This window comes from Wallemia ichthyophaga (genome assembly GCF_000400465.1).
Source record: "Wallemia ichthyophaga EXF-994 unplaced genomic scaffold scaffold25, whole genome shotgun sequence".
Classification (NCBI taxonomy): Eukaryota; Fungi; Basidiomycota; class Wallemiomycetes; order Wallemiales; family Wallemiaceae; genus Wallemia; species Wallemia ichthyophaga.
In genome coordinates this window covers 69,700-90,811 of record NW_008806298.1, presented here as the reverse complement: position 1 = coordinate 90,811, position 21,112 = coordinate 69,700, and the positions used below count along the sequence as shown (strand labels likewise).

Here is a 21,112-nt window from a genome sequence, read left to right as displayed (position 1 = left end):
AAGCCCAAACCTTAACACTAATTCAGCAATTTCAAAACATTCTAAACAAATAGAAACTCATATACAGATGAAGATGTATTACAAATAGCCTTGATTAACACTTTATATCCGGCTTAAACACAATTTCTAGTATAATTATCTTTCTTTCGACTTATTTGGAGTGACCTTTGTCTATTTTTCAGCCTGAAAACAGTGACAGTCTAAAAGCAATAAATAAATGCATACAAATTTAATCACTCTTCCATAAGCGTGTTGTCATTATCTTCCTTCTTCTCACCATTCAAAAGATGCTGCCATCCACCCTCAAGTCGCACCTTATCGTAATCACTTGTGAGGTGAGCAAGGGTAGAGTTGAACGTGTTAAAAGCGAGTGAGCTTTGATTAATGGATAGCAACCATTTGAGATTACTCAAACTAACCTGTACGCTATCCGATTGAGGGTGTTCAGACCACTTTCTGAACAAATTCTTGGTGAGATCCTCGCTCATACCACTATCTAGTGACAGTATCCATTCAAAGAACTTTGGTGATGGGTTTGTCACAAACGATGCAGGAAATAGCTGACGAGGAGACAGTGGAGTGAAATTATGAGATGCGTTAGTCTCGACGAATACTTTCAGCAGTCTGTCGTGTATAGTGAGGTTTCCATTCTCGTATTCCTCAGCGTTGGCTCTGATGAGTGCTGCACCTTGAATTGAATCGGCGACGAGTTTCTCAAACAGCCTTAGGATAGCTGTAGAGTCGAGATCATTGAGGGAGTAGTACACATAGCGTTCATACAGCTCCCACACCGTTGGGCACATTTGGAGCGCTTCTTGGTATGCTTTTGTAGATGGCTGGAGGTCCAATTTGAACAAATGCAGTTGTGGTGATTGTGGATACCTTGATAACGCATGATCAACTAGATTAATAATGTTATCCTCACTTTCGCCTGATGACCGCAGGTGGTTGAGGTATGCAAGGTAGGCTTCTGAGGTGAGAAGCTTTTTGGATTTTGTGCTCTTGAAGGAAGTGGTGATAAAGTGATTGAGATACTGCTTAAGATTGATGTCTTGCTCATCTTGATAACGTTGAATGAGCCAGATGAGACCCTTTTGAGACATGAGAGGTTGCTGGAGCTCAACCATAGCAGTGGTTAGGGCGTTGCACGCAACATCTAAACCTTGAACCTTATCGAGAACGCCGGCTTCCTCTGGAGCATTCTCAACAGCTCTTACAGCAATCATGAGCCTAGCATCGGCGTCATGAGGTAAAGCGAGTCTGAGGGATTGGTATGTGTGATTAAGGAGGGAGTGTTTGACGATGGTTGGTAGAGGAAATTCTCTAATTAGAGTGACGAGAGAGCTAAAAAAGGCGTACTGAGATTCCGAAGGCATAGTCTTTCTAGCGTTGTCAACGATAGCGATAAGAATAGCGCCATCCATGACCTTGTTGTCAGATTCGTTAGAGTTGAACTTGATGCTATTGTTAGCTTCATCGGTATTTTCTTGGTTTAAGTCATTTTCAACGCCTTCACTGGGGTCAGTATTCTCAGTAAAATTTTGATCAAACTCGAGACGTCGCCTGAGTCTTTCAGCAAAGACCAATTCCATTCTGGCATACGACAACCATAAATCCAAACTGGAAGAATTCAACCTTAAACCTCTTTGTAAGAGAGTTCTAGCGCTGTGAGGACTGATGTTGATGTTGAGCTCCCAAGAAGCAGCCAATATGTATAGCTGAGGATTGGATGGATGTAAATTGATGACCTTCGCGAATGTCTTGGTCAGAAGTTTATTAGCGCCAGATTTCTTCAGATATTCGATGAACTTTAACCACAAGGAAATATCGTTCCTGAATCTATTTGTAGCCTTATCGAATAGCTGAAGGATTCTCTTTTGGATAGCGTAGAGAGCAGGCGAAGGAGTGAGAGCTATTTTCAACCTTGTCATACGCTTCCTCTTTAGATTCTCGAGTGTAATTTCATATTCAATGTACTTGAGGTAATCAGACTGACAAGGAGTCTTCTTCCCAAGCGCAGTTTCAAGCTTCTTGCGCTTTGCAGCGATGCTCTTGATTTCAAGCTGTGAGTGTGTGAGTGATGATATCTACACCATGTATTTCCCAAACCTTTGTAAATAAATTCTTTTTTTCATAATCTTTGAATTCCGGGAGCATTTGCTCCATAGCCATTGAGATATTTGACATTCTTCTTATTGGCCGTTGTTGGCTGTTGTTGGCTGTTGGAAGATCTTCGTTAAGAGATTACAATCATGTTGAGGAGATTTGGGTGTTTAAATTTAATTGGAAATACTAGAATTACTCCGCTTTCTAAACGCTCAACACGCTTTACGCGGTTTTATTCGAATTCACCCGATACACACGACAGACACGACAGACATGAGAACATCTGGACAATCCCAAACGCTTTAACTGCATCGAGAATACTCAGCTGCATCCCATTGGGCTATTCTATATGCAACCACGATTACCACACTGCCACTGCTATCCTCCTCTACGCAGGCGTATCAGATGGTGTGCGTTATCAGATTATCGAGTTATTGGGAGTGTATCTCATTGGCGTGTTAGGTTGATGGCTTCTTAGCAAGGAGATACAACATGGGTACCGTCCTTGGGAGTATTTTAGATCCTGCTGCTGATAAGGCTTTAATGAGTGTGTTCTGCTTATCAACACACCTAAATCACTCAAACACAACCCAGCAACTCTCACTTGCACTCTCACCTACGCCGGAATGATACCTTTCCCTTTAGCATTCATTATACTTGGAAGAGATATCGGGTTGAGTCTGTCAGCGTTTTACATACGCTATGCATCATTACCAGAGCCAGTGAGTTGAATTTATAGGCACCAAACAATTTCAAACAACTTCTAGAAAACATTGAGCAGATATTGGGATTTTAGTATTCCATCAGCTCAAGTAAATCCAACCAATATCAGCAAGGTTTGTCCATGGCAACTCAATAAGCCCAGCTAACACGATTTCACCAGTACAACACCTTCTTACAACTCATCCTCATGGGCACAACCACTGTTAGTCCACTCATCGGATACGATATAAGTCTACTCCTCCAGGCCATCCAGTGGACTGTAGGTTGTACAACAGTGGCAAGTGCTTTGAGTTATGTACGTAATAAAAATGCAGTACGCTATATAAACTGATTGAATCATTATACATTTGAATATTTTTAAGCAAGTGGACTGAGAAGCTTGATCATACTTGGCTTTGGATTGGCTCTGACGAATCCAACGTAGATAACGAATGGTACCCATCCCCAGTGTGCAGCTACCTAGAAAGCTATTGGTTAGTTGTCGTTAAGAAGATGCACTGGGTTAGCCAACCTTTGCCACTTCAACAGCTTTGGTGATACGCTCCTAGTTATTAATAAGCCTGGCACTACTATTCAATTTATAACACCTACTTTGTTGTCGTCGCTGAGCATTTCAATGATGACCGTTACGATGAGGGAGATACACACATATGAACAAGTGCTAACACACGCTGACACAAACTTAATCAATCACTTTAGATATAACACCCAACCCTTTCGTTCGTCCCTCTCTAAACAGCAACTGCATTCCCTCCTTGATGTACTCAGGCCCCTTGATAAATTCAAACACTACTGATGCTCTATCACCCGTTCTCAGCAATCCATTTCCACTATCCAGTCCAACAACTTTGACGGTCTGTCGAACCGAACCAATGTGGGCCATCGCCTGATACGATTGTTTGATTGTGGTTGAGTGGTAGAGTATTAGTATGTTTCCAACAAACCTCCACGACGCTTTAGGTGGTGGTTCTGTCTTTGCAATCACTACCTGTCCCTTTCGCACGTTATTCCTTCTAACACGCTTCAACGCTAGTGACACTGACTGTCCAGCTTCTGCCACATTCACATTCGCCCTCTTCCGCTGCATTGATTTCACAGCAGTTGTTATAAAGTTGCCGAGACTGTCTGGTCCAACCATAACCGTATCATTCGGGCGGATGCTTCCTGCGTTGACAATACCATTCACAACCGTTCCAGCATATGGAACTGAGTAGACGTCATTGATCATGAACTCTAATGGTTGCTCAATCAAATCGGGCCCTGTTGATGCAGGCGGAATAACATTGAGGAATGTCTTTAATTGTGGTATTCCACTGCCTGTCACACTAGAAATTAAGAATATTGGTGCAATCCTCTCACTAACGAATCTAGTTGATATATCCGCTGCTTCCTCCTTTGAACGTATGAAAACTGGTGTTTTTCGACATCCTGGACTCTTGAGTATCTTTGACAGTTGCTTTAGTGTTTGTTCTAGTACATTTTGCGGCGCCATGTCGATCTTGGTCACGCAAATGAAGACTGGGACATCTAGAGCGAGTGAAATTGCCAAGTGCTCCTTTGACATACCGACAAGACCTGCGTTTGCACCCACGATGAGTGCTGCGTAGTCAGGCTGGTTCGTGTTAGTGGACATGCAAATATAATACACCAAACCAACCTGTGTACCAGTCATACCGAATATCGTCGTCTTCAAGTACCTCTCATGACCCGCTAAATCTATAAATGAAACAATTTTGCTACTTTTCTTGCACACTTCATCCCAACTGTGCTTCTGTGAATACGACTGGACTTCATTGCCCTCATGATCGAATCCCATTATCTCCAAACCAACTGAACTAGTTCTGCCGCTGTCAATTTCATGCTTATGACGAAACAGATTGACACGCATCTTGCCTCTACCATCGTCGAGACCACCTCTGGAGAGAATGCCGAGCAGTGTTGATTTACCGGCGTCAACATTCCCGCAAACTGCCAACCTAACTTCTTGAAATAGTTCAGGCGAGCTTGGTAGTCTACGCAGGATGATTTTAATCACTGCCTCTTGTTCATCGTCTGAGACACGCTGATAGAGGACACCGAGACCGCAATCGACGGATTTGCAAGCTTTTTTGAGCTGTTTGAGAATAGCTAGCGTCTGCTCGAAGGAGAGGGTGCCTGAGATGAATACATCGTCGTCCTTATTGCCAATACAGGCGACGCATTCCCCGCGTGATAGTCTTATACAATCTTCTACATACCTCCCCATGCTGTCTATAGGAGGATCTGTAGATAAGAGTAATTCAACGGCGTTGTTTGCGTTGATATCCACTGAATCGCCACTATCCTCCTTATCCAAACTGAGTTTGTCGAATTCTGCGTCCGGTGTCTTATGGGATTTCGCTGCTTTTGCTTGCTGCTTTCCTGCCTCGATCCACTTCACGTGGCCAGCTTCACGCTGTGCCTTGATAGCTTGCTCGTGGATGCTGTCGATTTCTAGCCAGTCTGAGTTGCTGCAAGCAGATGCACAAGGCTGCACTCACCTCGCCTAAAGTCTGTCAACTGTGCCATCGCCGTATGTGAATAGGATCCGATGAAGTCATCCGATTAAGTCGATTGTGACAATAAAGAAAAATGCATATTTCTACAAAAAAGCAAGATCAAGGAAATATCAAAAGCGGCTACTACTACTCTATATCGATAACCTCAAGCACTTGTTTCATCTTGCTTGGCTCGAGAATATCAAAATGTCCCTCCAGAACTCCGCTCAAATCGACATCTCGGATGTGAGATTTACGCCCAGAAACAGCAACTTGCTCAATAACAGCTTTCGTTCCATCTGGCGATTTATTCTCTTCATTATCTGCCTTGGTTTTCTCAACTTGCTCATCATTGACAGGTCCAAGCCCAGCAACCCTGACTGAAGTCCTCGGATTCCTGATTGTCAACACCTCGTGCAGCCTACACACCATAGCGAGTACTATATCATTCGGTACATACGCGTTTGTGATTTCGTCAGCCACAAAAGCGCGCAAATGTAGCCACTCCTGCTCGCTCAGGCTGGCTGGGAGAGCGATGAGCGTGAGTGTGGATATAATTGGTGTGTCAGGTGCTGGCAGGTTCAGCAGCGCTCTCACGAGCATGAGTGCGCCTAGAGAATGACCTATTAGAGCGAGCGGTCTCTTTCCGTGCACCCTATCTCTAATAACATCTGAAAGAATATCGCCAGCCTTCTTAGCCCTGTCTACTGCACCTTGCCATGCATTATCAATCACCATTCCAGTAGCGCTTATTAAACCCAGCGGGACAGCCGTAGCCGCCATGAATGCACCCAGTGCTGTTACGCCCAGGATTTGTGATCCGGCCATATTAATTATCTTCTCAATTACCCACCCATTGATCTGCTTGCCTGCGTCGACAAAGTAGCTAGCGTCCGTCGTCAGTGCATACACATCTCTCTGATCGTCTTCCGCGTTCGCAATGTCACCGAATGACTCCCTCCACACATTCACACTCTCTTGTGGTGCGTTGAGCAGCAGACCGGTGGCGCAGACTGTGGCTGTCATTGCAGGTGCTACCTCTGCGTTCTCTGTCGCCCTTTCAGCCTCTTTTTCCTCCTCTGTCTTGTTGTTGATACCTATATTAGCCACACCGTCGCTGATTGTGTCTCCAAACTTGCGCATTCCAAACATAGTTTTGCTCCCAAACTGCTCAAACGAGTTGCCCATTTTTTTGAATGAAAATGAGGTGTCTGGTTGTTTTGCTGGTGCCTTTACTGGCCTCTTCGCTGGAATATCGCTAGCTATCTTCCTCTCCTCTGCTTGAGACTTAGCCTTTATAGTTGGAGGTTTTGGAGGCACTGGTGGTTTATACTTGTCAGTTGGCGTACCTAGCGTACTTAAAGAGTTCGATGAAGACGACTTGCTGCGAATTTCATAAGGCGGTCTATATTCCGGATCCACCTTGCGTGTCGGCAAGCTTCCCTTGCCAAGCGCGCCGTCGAACAAAACCTCGTTCTTCAAAGGTACGAATTTGAACTCAGAAATACCTGCGGTCCGCCTAGCGACTCTGTACCCACCCAATCCTCCGCCAGTGAGACCGAACATGACGCCAATCGCAATAGCACCTCCACCTGTAGCGAAGAAGCCAAGAGCAGGGAGAGCAGCGAAAAGCGGTGCTAGTGCAGGAGCTGCCAGACCACCAGTTAATCCCAGTACAACGCCACCAACGACCACTCCCGTGCCTGTAGCTGCCCATCTGATCCACTTCTGTTTATCGGCACGTTGAGAGCGTGCTTTCTCAGAATCAGAGTTGAGGTTATCCTTTACTGTCATCCAGATCGTCGTCGCTGTTTGGCATTCAGCCATTCTGAGTAGCTGTAGATCGATACTGAGCACGGTGAGCATACTACGCATACACGCCCTGCTCAGAGCTGTGTATTCGGGTAGGTCGTTCTTCTGCCGAGACAGACTGGCCATTACGAAAGACGGAACTACAGATTTGTGTGTGTGCGGTGGTATCTCTGAGGCCAGCCACTTTATGGCCTGGTGAGTGGGCTCGGGAGGGAGACTCTCGTAGTCTATTTTGAGTATTTTTGCAACGCGCTCAAGCCACGCATTACACTCTACCTCCCAATTCCCCTTCTGGGCTGGCGGTGCACGCTCCAACACCTCCATTGCGCTCAGCTTGGCAGCGCAGGCGAATGCAATAGACACCTCCGCCGACAGCTGCAATTCGCTGCTGATCTCAGACCTTTCGGGTCGATCGGGCTTATCAGATTGCTGCCATGATGACATTATCAAATCAAAGTACAAATACATCAATCAGTCGTTATAACTGAAAACTCTATTGATCGGGTTCTTGCTCACTACCCCTGATATCGCTTGTCCGAAACTACTGCGCGTGCTGCCGGGAGACAGCTTCGGTGTAGATTCTGGATGCATTGATTTTGGCCTGGGCAGGTTACGCAGCTGGTTTGGCTTGCGTGGGTGGAAAAATGGGTGGTGATTGTTCTTCACTGGCTCAAACCACTTGGGCGGTGGATCGAACTTGCCATATCGCCCACACCTCTCCAGCGAATCCTTCTGAGGATGGAAGAAAGTACGGAGCGCCGTGTGCGAGCTCTTAAGATTGGAGTATGTCGTCAACCTTGAGTATGTTGGCGTCGGTGGCAAGTCCTGACTTCCTGCGGGTGTGAAATTGCTAATAACGAGGTGGGACTTGGCGGGTGGTGTTCGTAGAGCTGGTGTACCGATATTTTGCCTTGAAATAGCACCCAATGAGCTTTTATAGCCAAGTTTCGCTGCTAAATTGTCTTGTAGATTGGTAGTAGACGTGTTAGTCGGTGAATCAGCAGCGTGTGCCACCGTTTTGGTATCCACTTGAGCGAGTGGACTACTCATCTTGAACACAGAAGGCGGTGCTTTAGATGACGTAGTACTCGTTATCGATGATGGCCGAGGTGGTACGTTTGTGAATGAATAGCTGGATGACGGTTTTGGTGTGTTTACATCGGACTCTTCAGGGTCTTCAACGTTACATCCATTGCCACCGACATTCACTAAATTAAGACGCTTCAGCTGTCCAGGTAAGCTACTCAAATCAGGCTGTGATTGTGACTGCGTCAGTCTCGGCGACTCGGACGGCGATTTCTCCGGAGTTTCGTTTGTTGAAGAAGCAGAAGTCCAACCTTCATCCTCAGCAGCTTTAGATTCAGATTTAGATCTCGTCATTTTCTGTGCACGCGTCTTTGTATTGCTCTGAGCAGGCGTTGTAGCTGTAAATCCGAGAGTGGGGCTGAGACTGGAGTGAGAGATATTTCCATAGATCAACAGCCACCCACAGATTATTCCCCTTTGAAGATTTTGAGCTGCTCCTGCGTTTAAGCTTTGGCATCGTCGGCGTTTATAAGGACGTTGAGCAGCGAGCACAAGAATGGCCACGCGGCTGGATAAAGTGGATAAATTCAAACAAGTGCTTCAGAAGCCACAGATTGATCTCGCGCAGCTACAAAACCTTAGTTGGAATGGCGTACCCAGCTCGCTGCGATCTACAGTCTGGCCATTGTTACTCGGATATCTCCCTACCAATAGCAGCAGGAGACAAACAACTCTTAACAAGAAACGCGCAGAATACGTTAACGCTTCACAAAACGCGTTTGATCGCCCACTCGATTCAAAGCTTTGGCACCAAATCGTCATCGACGTACCACGCACAAATCCAGGCAACAAACTTTGGCAGAATGACGCCACTCAGCGGTCCCTAGAAAGAATTTTATACGTCTGGTCGATCAGGCACCCCGCTTCTGGCTACGTCCAGGGTATAAACGACCTCGCCACACCTTTCTATCAAGTTTTTCTTTCTAATTACATTCACGGCAATCCTCAGGATTGTAATCCATGTCTCCTATCAGACGATGAACTCCTTCAAATCGAATCTGATACATTTTGGAGTCTCAGTAAACTCCTCGATGGCATCCAAGACAACTATATCATAGCACAACCAGGTATTATGCGCCAAGTCAAACGCTTGAATGAACTCACTAGAAAGGTTGACCCAGAACTATCAAGGCATTTTGTTGATCAAGGCGTCGACTTCATTCAATTCAGTTTCCGTTGGATCAACTGTTTGCTTATGCGAGAAGTCGAGATGAGCAATGTAATTAGAATGTGGGATACTTATCTTGTAGGTGAAAATGTTCACTTGCATCATACCCTTCTAACACATACCCTCGCACTCTAGTCTGAAGGCACTGACAGTTTCAGTTGTTTTCATACCTACGTTTGTCTCGCTTTCTTAACTAAATGGAGTAAAAAACTCAAACAACTCGAGTTTCAGGATATCATCATGTTCCTTCAAGCACCTCCAACTCAATCTTGGAAAGACAGTGACGTGGAGTTGCTCCTCTCTGAAGCATACCTCCTCAAAACAATTTGGCATGATGCACAATCGCATATAAACTGACCATCAACGCATTATTTTAATTTGTACAGTGTACTGATAATCGAATACCCTTGAGCACGTTTACTTAAAACATTTCTGCACATAATCTATAATCAGGAAAAAATGCATTGAAATTTTAGAGTAGTGAGTTCTATTATTTAGTGATAGTGTTAGTGTTAGTGATTATATGCTCTATGCCATTTTATTTTCTGTTCTTTTTGCTTTTCTTGGAAGTAGTCTTGGAAGAGTTGCCACCTTCAATGACTGAAAGGTATTTGTTAGTCGGTTGATATGGCATATATTTAACTATACCCACATTTAACCATAGCATCAACATCATCCTGACTGACATTGTTAACGCTGTTGGCAGTGCCATTGCTGACATTCTTGCTTGTCTTGTTGCCAGCTTTTCCATTAGCCAAGTCATCCTGATCCTTCTTTTGTTTTTCAGCTTCTTTCATTCTAGCTTCAACGACCTTTCTAGCATTTTGTTGCACTGGGTCGCTGTTAACTCTAGCAATGTGCACAGCGGCCGCTGTGAGCTGGTTGAGGAAGGCGGCTGCATCCTTGTACTCTTGTGCATCTTTACCAACTGCCTCTTCATATCCTTTAACTGCCTCTTTACATGCGTTAACAGCTGGCTTGAGTTTGAGTTGATTAACGCAGACGTGCTGTTCTGCAACTCTCAATAACATTGTTGCACCAAAGTATGAGTATACACCGTACACCTTAAACGACAATTCTTTGGCAATCTCATACATCTTCAAACTCTCCTCAAATCTTCTCGCTTGCTGGAAGATGTTTCCAACTGAAGAATAGATTTGGATGATTTCTGGGTGATCATTTCCATAAATACTCTGCCACAAGTCAATAGCATAACGGAAGTATTTGAGGGAAGAGTGCACATGACCAGCTGAGATTTCCAAATGAGCAAGGTTTTGAATAAAGCTCAACGTCTCATAGTGATCGATACCAAGAGTGCGCTCGGAGATGATGACTGCGTTTCTTTGCAATCTCAGACACTGCTCATGAGCCTCAACATCTGATTCCTCCTTGGATGCACTTCTAATCATTTGGTGCTTCGCAACAACATAACCATTAAATGCTTTGGCGACTTCTGCGTGCAGTGGAGTGTATATTTGTTCAAAAAGACTAACACCCTCATACATCAAATCCAATCCAGCTTCTCTGTTCTGCGCAACACTTTGTGTTTCTCCATCTGGGTTGATGAATCCAGCTGCTCCTGTTTGGAAAGCAAGCCTGCCATGCTCGAAGGCATCGTCACAGATTGTTGATCTTGGGGCTGAGTCTTTAACGAGTGGAACAATCTCGAGTACGTCTGATGGTACAAATGTTGTCGATCTATCCAAACCACTAAGTGCTCTGTTTTGGGCTTGGGCTGCTGCCTTTGCCTTCTTAATTGCTTTCTTTGATGCGTTACTGTCAAAGTTGACATCCTCAACATTTTCTGAAACAACATCGCTAAATCTGTAATCTCTCAACTCCAATTGGAAACCAACTCTCAATGCCAACTCCCTCAGCATTTGAGGTTTACGGATGTTTTTGACATCTTCTTCGGTGAGTGAGAATCTAAATCTAACGGCAACCTCCTTTTGAAGCTTTTCGAAAAGTGATTTTGGTGTCAAGTTGAACCATTCGACCGACTTATCAGTGATAATATCATCGCCAAAGTCATCTTTAGGTGATTCAGCGGTAGGCTCAAGGTTGAGATCGGTGCCCAACAAGCAGTTGAGGAAGTGCGAAAGGAGTAATTGCAGGGTGGTAAATTCAGCACTTTCCATGTATTTTCTAAGTAAGTGCTTTGCTGCTCTTAGAATCATCTCTTGCTTGATTACACCCTTGAAGCAGTCTATCACACCGAAAGCAGGACCGAGAATACTCTTTTTGTTGCGGTGCTGATTGGCAGCTTCAACAACGTTACCAAGATGTCTATGGGATGTGAGAGAGTTCACAAAGCAGTCTTTTGAGCCCACCTCATGTTGATACCCTTTTGGTGCATGGCAGCAGTGAGAGCACCACCGTCAGCGGGAATGTTATTACCGTGAACAACATCTAAAACGAGGAGTGGTATGAGAGTCTCAGTGATGTAAGCACTGGCGTTCTTGACAGCCTCGACACTTTCATCATTCTCACCGCCATTTACATCTGGGTTGAAAGTGAGATTACCTATTTGTGGGACAGTAATCTTGCCATCGTTGATAGCCTTTTCAATATCAGCACTGCTTGGTGGGGGTACAACATCTTCTTGGTTTTGTTCTTCGCCATCGGTGACTTGCTTTTCAGTTGGCTTAGGGAAGATGCCCTTTTCGATACCTTCATTACGTGCACGCTCAACGGCATCTCTTGAACGCTTTCTCAGCTCGTATTCAGAGTACGCTTCGAGAGCTTCTTGTCTGAGGAAAGTGGCGTAAGGGTAAGTAGGAGCATTAGCCTTCTCGACCTTCTCCTCAAGACTATCAACATTGAGTTTGGTGTCGTCCCACATGACATCAGGACATGTCATTCTTGATGGTTCAACAATATATCTCCTGGTGTCACCACCAATCAATCCCTTGAGATTAGTAGCAAATTCAACCTCTTCTCCATCAACATTCAACTTCTTGTTAGCGAAGCGCAGAGCACGAGAGACTGGCTCCAACAACTCAGCAAATGCCTTATCGTACTTAATTTCTTTGCTGCCTTTGCCATTAAGTTCGTCAACACCATAAACAATCTTATTGCTGTCAGACTTGACTTCTTCGCCATTATCTTCTCTTTCTTGCCTTCTAAGCAAACCTGGTACGACTGACTGAGCAGTCCAACGTTTACCTGCGTAGTCAACAGCAATAGTAGCGAGGACACTAAGACCAGGGGCATCTATAGTGTTGAGAAAGCGGTGGTAGATAACTTCTCTGCCAGCTGCCTTAGCGTCTTGTGCTGGAGTGTAAAGAATGTTTGCGTGTACGTAAGTTTGCTCGCTTGGGTTTAGAGGTGGTACTTCGCCACGCTAAAAAAGAAACAAAGGGCAGTTAGATCAATTCGCTAGATTAGCTACCCCACTCACGCTGACAGCTACAACACCTCTAACAGCGGCCAAGGAAAAGTCAGCATAGAGCTTCTGTAAGAGCTTCTCCCTTGTAATACGCTCATGGTAAGTGTTGACAGTTGCCTCTTTGGTAGATTGCAGCTCATCGTTCCAGTCTCTGGCACCTTCGAGACCTTCCAAAGCAGTGCTACCAGTGAGCAAGTACGCAGACTGTGTACGAAGACCGTCAGGGAGGTGTTGAGGGCGACCAACGAGCCAAGGATGGGCAGGTAAAGCCTGAGGTATTTGAACGATCGCAAATGGATCTCTGGCGAGGTTAAGAGATTCAGAGAAGATAGGGGTGAACTTTGCGTTGTAGAGGTTGCTGAGCTTGCTGGTGAGATCGAAGAGGGAGTGGGAGTAGGAAACGCCGCCAGTAACATCATTTGCAGGTTTCATGCTTCCATCGAAATGAGATGATGTGCATTTATTAACGTGGAAACCTTTCTTTGTGGCGGTGATGTGAAAAATCTCACCTTCGAGGGTTGTGAGTTGTAAATAGAGGACGTGGCCCTTTAAGCGACATTGAGGAGGAGGAGGGTTCCAATGACTGAGAGAAAAGGATCTGACAGATTGTTGTAACTCCTTGTTCCTGTCCTTTGGGAGGAGTTTAGACATAGGTCTCACACTGTTAACATCATATTGCTGGAAAGAGTGGTCGTCTTTGAGGTCAAAGGAGGGATCCTCTTGAGCAGAAGGTGGTTGGACATAGTCAACGACGCTCAAACCGGATTCAATACCGAGATTTGTAGTGTCTGTGGAGGGACCAACGGCTGCTTCTCTAAATCTGATAACGTGGTGTCTAAGATCAATATCAGAGTAGTCCTCGAGGACTACAAAGAGCTTTTTCTCTTCAGATTCCTGGTTTTCAAGTATCTTTGCGACTTGAGTGTTGTCTGTGAGACGATCTGAGGAAGGGAGGTGTTTGCCGTTCTCTACGACGAGATCCCTGAAGCTGAAAGCACCAACGTTGTAGCCCTCAGAAGATTCATGTACAGCCTGTGCCAGATCCAAGCACGTCTCTTTAGGGAGGGTCATGATTTGAATAACCTGGGGCTGGACCTGGTGCTGGTGGTGTTGCTTCTTGGATTGCTTCTGCAGGGGCAGCACGATGGACAAATTAAACTGGGCTAATTCTGCCTCTTCCATTTTGAATTCAAGGTTGTTGGGCGTTGAAGTTCAAGGAGGAAGACGGCGGGGGAATACGGGGATAGTGGGTGGCTACGCGGGTGAAAATATAAATTGAGCAGACTAACTGAATAAGGGGCATACACAGCCACTTAAACATACACCTCCTCATAACCACACCATCAAGTCATAATGTCCCAGGAAGACGTCAGCGACGACGCTTACAACGCACAAAAAGAAGCCTCAGAACAATCAGCCTTGCCTTACGAATGGAATCAAACGATTTCAGAATTAGACGTCACTATACATCTTCCGCCGGGAATACGCGCTAGAGACCTTTGCGTGATCATCAAAAGGCGTAAACTAAGTGTGGCTGTTAAAGGCTCTGAGCCAATCGTAGACGGAACTCTGTTCGCTGATGTCAAAGAGGAAGACTCCACTTGGTCCGTGTGTGAGTTAGTGTATCTCAGGGGAATGTACATGTTCCTAACAAATAATTGAAGCCGATGGAATTCTCAACTTACATTTTGAAAAGGTCTCGCAGGCTGCTTGGTGGCCATGCGTAGTTGAAGGCGCCCCAAAGATCGACACAAAGAGAATCGTCCCTGAAAACAGCAAATTGAGTGACTTGGATGGTGAAACGCGCGCCATGGTTGAAAAGATGATGTTTGACAATCGCCAGAAGGAGATGGGTCAGCCAACGTCTGAGCAGATAAAGCAGCAGGAGGTTGGTACTTGGTGTATTGCTACAAGCTCGGCTAACAAACAATTCTCAGACACTCAGCAAGATACAGTCAGCAAATCCAAACATGGACTTGTCAAATGTTCAAATGCAGTAGAGTATGAAAATTCTCACTCCCCTCAGACACCCAAATTGATAAAGAAGAATGCATTGTTTAGTAATTAATGTTGCTTGTTATCTATTATTCTCACCGGAAGCGCCCTTCTCTGTCTGAATTCCTCCTCAGTTCTAATGACGGAACCAATCGACATGAAGAAGCCAAAAGTAGCGGCAGAACTGAGCATGTACTGTGATAGAGTACCCATGACACCTCTAGGACCTGGACCAGCCCTTTCCTGCTGTTAGAATGGTTCTATGGGGATTTTAAGCCTACCTTATGATAGAGAAACCACCAAAAATGAAACCAATGGTCAAACCAACTGTTGAGCCCATTAGAGCGCCCATCTAGAGCTTCTTTAGGGTTTTATTGGCTTCAAATAGCGCACACCGCTTACCTTCACTGTGAGCACACCGTGAGCACGCCGCGACGCAGACTAGAAAGACGGACTCACTCTTTTGGAATGCAGTTGGCTCAGCCATGCCTACTGCAGCTGGTTGTGGTGGTGGTGGTGGCATTTTAAGTTTCCTGGTGACCGTGTGCTAGAAACGTCTTCCATTGACGACCAACACCAATTAAAATATGTCTGGCGTTAGAATTCGTTTGGCAAGGCACGGCGTTGCGAATAGGCCTTTCTACCACCTCGTCGCGATCCCCGCCCAGAAGGCCAGGAATGGACTGCCGCTTGAGAAGCTTGGTGAATATGATCCAACACCGAGAATCAGGGTCGCAGGCACACCAGCCAGGAAACTCGTCGAATGGGACAAGCAGCGTATCGATTACTGGCTCAGCGTCGGTGCGATGCCTACACAGCCAGTGACCAAATTGCTGATGAGAGTGGGTGGTGTGTGCGTCCGCTTATTCCCTCTAACGCTGGCTTTACAGGGTGGCGTTCTTCCAGAACACAACAAATTTCTCAAAAGGCCTTCGTCGATGCCCAAGTTGCCGCGGTCGTACAGTGATCCTTCCCCGATTCCAAATAGCAATAATAGTGTTAACAGGAGCAGTAGTAGTACTTGAACGATGCATTTCTTTACAATTATCGATATCTTTACATGATTCTACACGTGTTTACACTCACATCCCCCAGTAATCCATCCATTTCATCATATCACTCTCACTCAGCTCCGAGCACTGCTTGAGTGTTTCAGACACGCTACAGCTTCTTGAAGTTGACAGACGCGGGTTTCCCAGCGCCTCCACAAACTCTCTCTTGTTGGGTGATAGAGTGGAGTGACTGAAGAAGGCTTTAAGTTTAAGTGCCGGAATCCTCTCCATCGCATTACCCAGCTCGCTTTCCGTCGCAGCGCTATCAACCTCATCAAGTCTACGCAGCCACTCGGTATAACTGACGAGCGGCACGCCTATGCGCGTAGCAGCAGCCATCATGACGCTATTCCAAGACACGGGCTGGGGGTGAGTGAGCGAAAAGACGCTGCTAGTTGTTGTGCATGTGCTGCTGCTGATATCGAGCACAGCTTGTGCTGCCGTATCTACTGGCAACCACGCCACGTCGTCACCTCCCTCCGGAAGACAGCCCAACGACGATGCACTCCTGATGATACTCGGCAGCCACTCGTTGTCGTTCCAGCTGCCCGATGTTCGACTACCGGCTAGCTGACCCGAGCGGATAATGGACGTCTTGAGACCCGTTTGCTGGCTAACTGCAGCGAGCATCTGTAGAGCATAGAGCGGTCAGATCAGCCTGCTTCAATGCATGCGTGCAACTTACCCTCTCGCCTACATATTTGGACTCGCCATAGCCCAGTCCCAGCGCGACATCTTCATTGAGCACCATCTCCTCCGGGACGACGCTCTCTCGTGTCCAATTGGCCAACACACCAATAGACGACAGAAAGGTGAGGTGCGCGGGCTGTGCAGTGGACAAGGCCAACTCTGTGAGATGCCGCAGACTCGCGAGGTCGCTTTCGAAACACTTCAGGGGGAGGTTGAAGTTGACTGTCCAAGCGTTATGTATGATGTGCGTGACGCTATCAAGACCAGCTACATCGGTCACCGGCCTGCCGAGATCCATCTCGAGCAGGTGCACCTTGCTGCTGTCCGCGACGGACTCGTCCAGCCCGCGGCTCCTGAGCGCCGCCTTCTGTCTCTCGACAAGCGTTTTTGATGGATGAGGTCTGTTCGCGGCATACACCCGCGCGCACTTTGTCGAGGCGACAAGCGCGCTGAGCAGATAGCTACCTAAACTTCCGGTCGTGCCAGTGACGAGATAAACGTGCTGTTGCGGGGATGTGTGGGAGTACATTTGTGTCTGCGTCTGATTGTGCACCTGCCGCCCCCAAGACCCGCTAGCGTAGCGCCTGATCATCCGCTGCAGGTCCTGCTTGGGGAGGAGGGCTGAAGGTGTGGCAAGTTTGTTGTTGAGCAGTGCAACGACGTGGCGCGTGAGATCGCCCAGCCGCGGATGGTCGAACACTACATTCTTGCCCAGACGTCCCCTGTGTGTCCCCGGCAGCGCGTTGCGCAACCGGTTGTGGATCAGCGTTGCTAGCAGACTGTCGCAGCCTTGCGTGAAGAGGTGCGTGGTAGAATCTACCTGTCCGCCTGGGAGGAGGTCGCTCAGTATGTCCGCAACAACTTGATGCGCGTTTTGTGTGGTTATGGTCGCCGTCGTTTCCACATTACCCTCTTTATTTTCGTTCGTGTCCCCGCTCTCCCGCTCGTATAGCGCGTCTATGTCCCCCGCATACTGTTCCAGCGTCGCCGCGCGCTTAACACTGCCTTTGGGCGTGAGCGGGAAGGGTCGGTTAGGGTCTGCCACCAGGACGTAGTTGGGCAGAATACGGCTGTGTTGCGGGGCCATCTTGTTCGCGCGCTCTATATCCATCCAAATCGATTCGACGAAGCGGGAGTGTGAGTGTGTCTCACTTTCTCCACTCTCACGCTCAACCAACACCCCATTCACACGGCGCCCTCTACCGAACATAACAGTACGGCTTACGTGTGGACTTTCCGCAATGATCATCTCGAGAGGTGTAGGATTAGTTTTCTCGCCGTTGAGCAGCATAATTTGGTCGTCTTTGCGCCCGACGATGCGGACGCGGTTGGGCTGGCGTGGGTGGAGCTTTACGAGATCGTTGGTGGCGTATGTCTGTGTGCTTATGGCGCTCTCACCGGCATTCCCCACTTTGCCGACGTTGCTCACGGCAGGCACGTGACTAGCACACGCTACGAACTGCAGCTCGCTCACACCACCACCACCCGCGTCGGCGATGAAACGCGGTTTGGTGTGTGGCGACAGTGTGATGTATTGCCAATCAGGTGCTGGCGGAGTGAAGAAGGACGTAGTGTGTCCGCATTCGGTGGATCCATACTGATTCGACCTGTGAGAAGATGGTGAGTGTCTGCACAACTAGCAAATATCTCCCACTCACAGCTTCACGCCCTGGCGGACGAGCGCGTCGCCCACATCCTCGCTCAGTGGACTGCCTCCGAACATCTGCACAGGTGGGGTGAGTCAGTGAAAATTTGATAGTGCATATTGGTATCACCACAACTGAAACTCACAACGGCATCGAGATTGCGCAGTGTTTCTACCGCCTCGCCGTCCCCGCTCCAATCCGCAATAACAGAAGCGGGGGCTATGACAAGATTTGCGTGAAGGTCCCGCACCCCGCGCAGGATATTGGCTGCTGTGGGGAAAGTGGGCGGGGAGAGTACTTGGAAACACCCCACTTGCATACCCGTCGTGAGAGGGATGGCAATCTGGAAGATGACGCCCATCTGTGTTAGTGTTAGTGTTAGTGTTGCAATATGCACCACCATCTCACCGCATGAAACGTCGGTAAACAGCCCGCGAACATTATCCTAGAGCACACGTCGCTGCTACCGTAGTAGGGCACGCGGCCCCACTGCATGACATGCCGGTGCGTCTGCCTAACCGGTTTAGGGAAATTGGTCGAACCGGATGAGTGGATGATGAGTGCTGGTGCGTCGAGAGACGGGCATAAGTCTGGTGGTGGTGGCGATGTTGAGGCTGTTGGCCGTGTGCCTTTGTTGACGTAGAGTTCGTCATGCGTCGGCATCCGCGCCAGCTGCATTTGCATTTGCATTCCCGTTGAACCACTCTCAGCGCTCACGGCACTCGCGGCGCTCTCAGCAAGGTTCCGAAGCTGGCCGCTAGTGCTTGTGTAGAGAAGATGTTTGCAGCTGGTAGTCGTGAGGAGGTGCCCTATAGCGGCGATCGAGTTGCGACTGCTGATTGGAAACGGCTGCGGGGATAGTGTGTTAGTGTGTGCGCACTGTGCATTTCATTAGATAGCACCCACCACATAGCCTGCCCGCATCGCTGCTAGTACCATCGTCGAATACACTACTGGCTCCGTTTCTGCGTTGGGTGGGGATGGTGTCAGTCTTGTTTCACTTTTACGTTTGGCTCATAGCTCATAGCTCATAGCTCAATGCTAATCACAGCCAGTCACAGCCACGGAAAGAACTGCCCACTCACCAGCCAAGAAGGCAACCGTGCTACCTGGCTCTAAGCCTTGGAGCGATTCGTGCAGATAAGCAACGCCGCGATATGCAGCAAAAGCGCGATCGGCGAGGGAATAACAAGTATTAGGCGTGATGATTGAGATATGTTTAGCAGAATGTTTGCAGTGGTGATCCAGTAGTTGAGGAATGGTGTAGTTGTCCTGTGGATCGTTAGATACGGCACCCACTCTCTCACAAATCCCCCGCTTACACTGAGAATAGGCGCGGAAAAGGTGTCGCTGTGCTCCCCCTGCGGCTGCACATCCGCTAACGCCCTTATGAAGCTCGATGAACGCGTGCGCGTGTGCACCGCTGTGTTGCCCTTCGCAGCTACTGATTCAATTGGTACAGTGAGAGTGGACATTTTTTTGTATACTTTAATGGAAAGAAACCAGGCTAGATGTTACATTACAACACAAGCTCATTTGCAATTTCGGCTTTCTCGCCGTTTTTGGACTTGCTTTTTTCGGGGATTTGATTTGGTGTTTTATGCGGGTGATAATATCAAGAGGCATCGGAAGAGGAAGGTGGGTGAGTGGAGTGAGGTGGAGGAATAGCCAAGCGGAGACAGAGAATAACCAAAACAGACAGCGCACATACACAACGCACACATACACACAACAACTCCCACTATAGGCATGGCATAGTAACAAAAGAAGAATTTTTGTGATTGGGATTAGCTTGTTAGATCAAGAAGAAGAGAGAAATGGTAAGGATCAAGGAGATTAGAAAGATAAATCAGGCCTCAGGATCACCTCTGATACGTCTTTCCTTCTCGGCTTCGAGTTGGGAGTAGAGGAGGATAAGAGCCTTCTCGTTGGCCTCTGGGGTGCCAATGATGGTAAACAACCTCTCGCCACTATCGTCGTGTGGCTGCTTAGCGATGATAATTTTCGCAGTGGACAATCTTCTGATCTCAGAGATTCTGGAGCCAGCCTTGCCGATGATAGGGCCAACCATGTCAGAGGGGATGGAGATGTGCTGGGTTCGTTCGTCGCGGGGATGGGGAAGAGCGGAGTTGATGGATTGCAGGTTGAACGAATCAGGTCTCTTGATGGACGAGAAGGACCTGAGGGAGGAAGAGGAAAGGGAGGAGAGTGAGTCGTTTGGTGGAGAAGGGGTGTATAGGATTGTGCCAGAGTACCTGTCCCAGTCTTCGAGAAGGCAGAGGGCGATGTCGTTGATGGCGAGGTGGATGGATTCCACGGTGCCTTGTACCTCGACGATACGTTCGGTGGACTGTGGGAGGAGTTCCTTGGACGCGACCATCCTGACACCGGAAGTGTCTTGGATTTGCTTGATTTTGATGCCTTGTCTTCCAATAACCGATCCCATGAGGTTGTGAGATATGAGGAGTCTAATGGCGGTGGTTGCAGAGGGCGGGGATTGCAGTGGTGCTGTCGAGGGGTTCAAAGGGTTGTCTAGGATCGTTTGAGCGATGATGGAGAAGGCGTGCGAGGTCGCGGTGGTTGTGCCAGTGATGCTGAGTACCCTGTCGTGCACACCAGCGACAACCTTGGAAACACCAGCTTTAACACCAGTTCTGTCTCTCAAATCTGCAACGTTCTTGCCGCCTTTTCCAATGATGATACCAGCTACGTGCGGGTGTTAGAATAGAATGAAAATATTCATCCAGCCCACCTTCTTTGGTTGAAACCAACGCTCTGAGGGTGATTGTGTCGGCGTGATCAATTGAATCAACGTGATCGAGCGAATCTGTGGTGTGTGCAGGTGCTTGTGAGGTGGCTATTATATGATTAATTTTATATCCAATTTAATTTACTTAAAAACCCACAAATATCTGACATGGTCGTTGTAG

At 47.5% G+C, this 21,112-nt stretch overlaps 13 protein-coding genes across 13 annotated transcripts; 4 read left to right on the top strand and 9 right to left on the bottom strand.

The window, feature by feature from the left end:
* Positions 1 to 233: 233 nt before the first annotated feature.
* Positions 234 to 2,187, bottom strand: J056_002764 (U3 small nucleolar RNA-associated protein 6; the record flags this gene model as incomplete). Its single annotated transcript, XM_009272029.1, has 2 exons — positions 234 to 2,063; positions 2,110 to 2,187. 2 exons carry the CDS (start codon positions 2,185 to 2,187, stop codon positions 234 to 236), a joined length of 1,908 nt encoding a protein of 635 aa, XP_009270304.1.
* A 65-nt stretch (positions 2,188 to 2,252) lies between these two features.
* On the top strand, positions 2,253 to 3,155 carry J056_002763 (Cardiolipin synthase; the record flags this gene model as incomplete). Its single annotated transcript, XM_009272028.1, has 6 exons — positions 2,253 to 2,516; positions 2,569 to 2,653; positions 2,701 to 2,828; positions 2,874 to 2,942; positions 2,990 to 3,088; positions 3,144 to 3,155. The coding sequence occupies 6 exons, from the start codon at positions 2,253 to 2,255 to the stop codon at positions 3,153 to 3,155; spliced, it is 657 nt and encodes a 218-aa protein (XP_009270303.1).
* Positions 3,156 to 3,186: 31 nt separating this feature from the next.
* On the bottom strand, positions 3,187 to 3,441 carry J056_002762 (uncharacterized protein; the record flags this gene model as incomplete). Its single annotated transcript, XM_009272027.1, has 3 exons — positions 3,187 to 3,288; positions 3,341 to 3,373; positions 3,421 to 3,441. The coding sequence occupies 3 exons, from the start codon at positions 3,439 to 3,441 to the stop codon at positions 3,187 to 3,189; spliced, it is 156 nt and encodes a 51-aa protein (XP_009270302.1).
* Positions 3,442 to 3,511: 70 nt separating this feature from the next.
* Positions 3,512 to 5,376, bottom strand: J056_002761 (GTP-binding protein 1; the record flags this gene model as incomplete). The annotated part of the gene is made up of 3 exons (XM_009272026.1): positions 3,512 to 4,441; positions 4,487 to 5,301; positions 5,349 to 5,376. 3 exons carry the CDS (start codon positions 5,374 to 5,376, stop codon positions 3,512 to 3,514), a joined length of 1,773 nt encoding a protein of 590 aa, XP_009270301.1.
* A 116-nt stretch (positions 5,377 to 5,492) lies between these two features.
* On the bottom strand, positions 5,493 to 7,601 carry J056_002760 (uncharacterized protein; the record flags this gene model as incomplete). Its single annotated transcript, XM_009272025.1, has 1 exon — positions 5,493 to 7,601. The coding sequence occupies one exon, from the start codon at positions 7,599 to 7,601 to the stop codon at positions 5,493 to 5,495; it is 2,109 nt and encodes a 702-aa protein (XP_009270300.1).
* Positions 7,602 to 7,628: 27 nt separating this feature from the next.
* On the bottom strand, positions 7,629 to 8,700 carry J056_002759 (uncharacterized protein; the record flags this gene model as incomplete). Its single annotated transcript, XM_009272024.1, has 2 exons — positions 7,629 to 8,601; positions 8,648 to 8,700. The coding sequence occupies 2 exons, from the start codon at positions 8,698 to 8,700 to the stop codon at positions 7,629 to 7,631; spliced, it is 1,026 nt and encodes a 341-aa protein (XP_009270299.1).
* A 39-nt stretch (positions 8,701 to 8,739) lies between these two features.
* Positions 8,740 to 9,768, top strand: J056_002758 (GTPase-activating protein gyp1; the record flags this gene model as incomplete). Its single annotated transcript, XM_009272023.1, has 2 exons — positions 8,740 to 9,489; positions 9,547 to 9,768. The coding sequence occupies 2 exons, from the start codon at positions 8,740 to 8,742 to the stop codon at positions 9,766 to 9,768; spliced, it is 972 nt and encodes a 323-aa protein (XP_009270298.1).
* A 181-nt stretch (positions 9,769 to 9,949) lies between these two features.
* Positions 9,950 to 13,981, bottom strand: J056_002757 (Protein TIF31-like protein; the record flags this gene model as incomplete). The annotated part of the gene is made up of 4 exons (XM_009272022.1): positions 9,950 to 10,011; positions 10,064 to 11,697; positions 11,742 to 12,754; positions 12,812 to 13,981. 4 exons carry the CDS (start codon positions 13,979 to 13,981, stop codon positions 9,950 to 9,952), a joined length of 3,879 nt encoding a protein of 1,292 aa, XP_009270297.1.
* Positions 13,982 to 14,152: 171 nt separating this feature from the next.
* On the top strand, positions 14,153 to 14,799 carry J056_002756 (Nuclear movement protein nudC; the record flags this gene model as incomplete). The annotated part of the gene is made up of 3 exons (XM_009272021.1): positions 14,153 to 14,411; positions 14,464 to 14,687; positions 14,737 to 14,799. The coding sequence occupies 3 exons, from the start codon at positions 14,153 to 14,155 to the stop codon at positions 14,797 to 14,799; spliced, it is 546 nt and encodes a 181-aa protein (XP_009270296.1).
* Positions 14,800 to 14,863: 64 nt separating this feature from the next.
* On the bottom strand, positions 14,864 to 15,317 carry J056_002755 (Protein MGR2; the record flags this gene model as incomplete). Its single annotated transcript, XM_009272020.1, has 4 exons — positions 14,864 to 15,032; positions 15,076 to 15,146; positions 15,188 to 15,201; positions 15,254 to 15,317. The coding sequence occupies 4 exons, from the start codon at positions 15,315 to 15,317 to the stop codon at positions 14,864 to 14,866; spliced, it is 318 nt and encodes a 105-aa protein (XP_009270295.1).
* A 64-nt stretch (positions 15,318 to 15,381) lies between these two features.
* Positions 15,382 to 15,819, top strand: J056_002754 (uncharacterized protein; the record flags this gene model as incomplete). Its single annotated transcript, XM_009272019.1, has 2 exons — positions 15,382 to 15,636; positions 15,685 to 15,819. The coding sequence occupies 2 exons, from the start codon at positions 15,382 to 15,384 to the stop codon at positions 15,817 to 15,819; spliced, it is 390 nt and encodes a 129-aa protein (XP_009270294.1).
* A 57-nt stretch (positions 15,820 to 15,876) lies between these two features.
* Positions 15,877 to 19,657, bottom strand: J056_002753 (Linear gramicidin synthase subunit D; the record flags this gene model as incomplete). Its single annotated transcript, XM_009272018.1, has 8 exons — positions 15,877 to 16,476; positions 16,532 to 18,143; positions 18,195 to 18,259; positions 18,328 to 18,543; positions 18,591 to 19,031; positions 19,089 to 19,147; positions 19,268 to 19,454; positions 19,505 to 19,657. 8 exons carry the CDS (start codon positions 19,655 to 19,657, stop codon positions 15,877 to 15,879), a joined length of 3,333 nt encoding a protein of 1,110 aa, XP_009270293.1.
* A 374-nt stretch (positions 19,658 to 20,031) lies between these two features.
* Positions 20,032 to 21,101, bottom strand: J056_002752 (RNA-binding protein rnc1; the record flags this gene model as incomplete). The annotated part of the gene is made up of 3 exons (XM_009272017.1): positions 20,032 to 20,888; positions 20,935 to 21,039; positions 21,089 to 21,101. 3 exons carry the CDS (start codon positions 21,099 to 21,101, stop codon positions 20,032 to 20,034), a joined length of 975 nt encoding a protein of 324 aa, XP_009270292.1.
* Between the last annotated feature and the right edge of the window lie 11 nt (positions 21,102 to 21,112).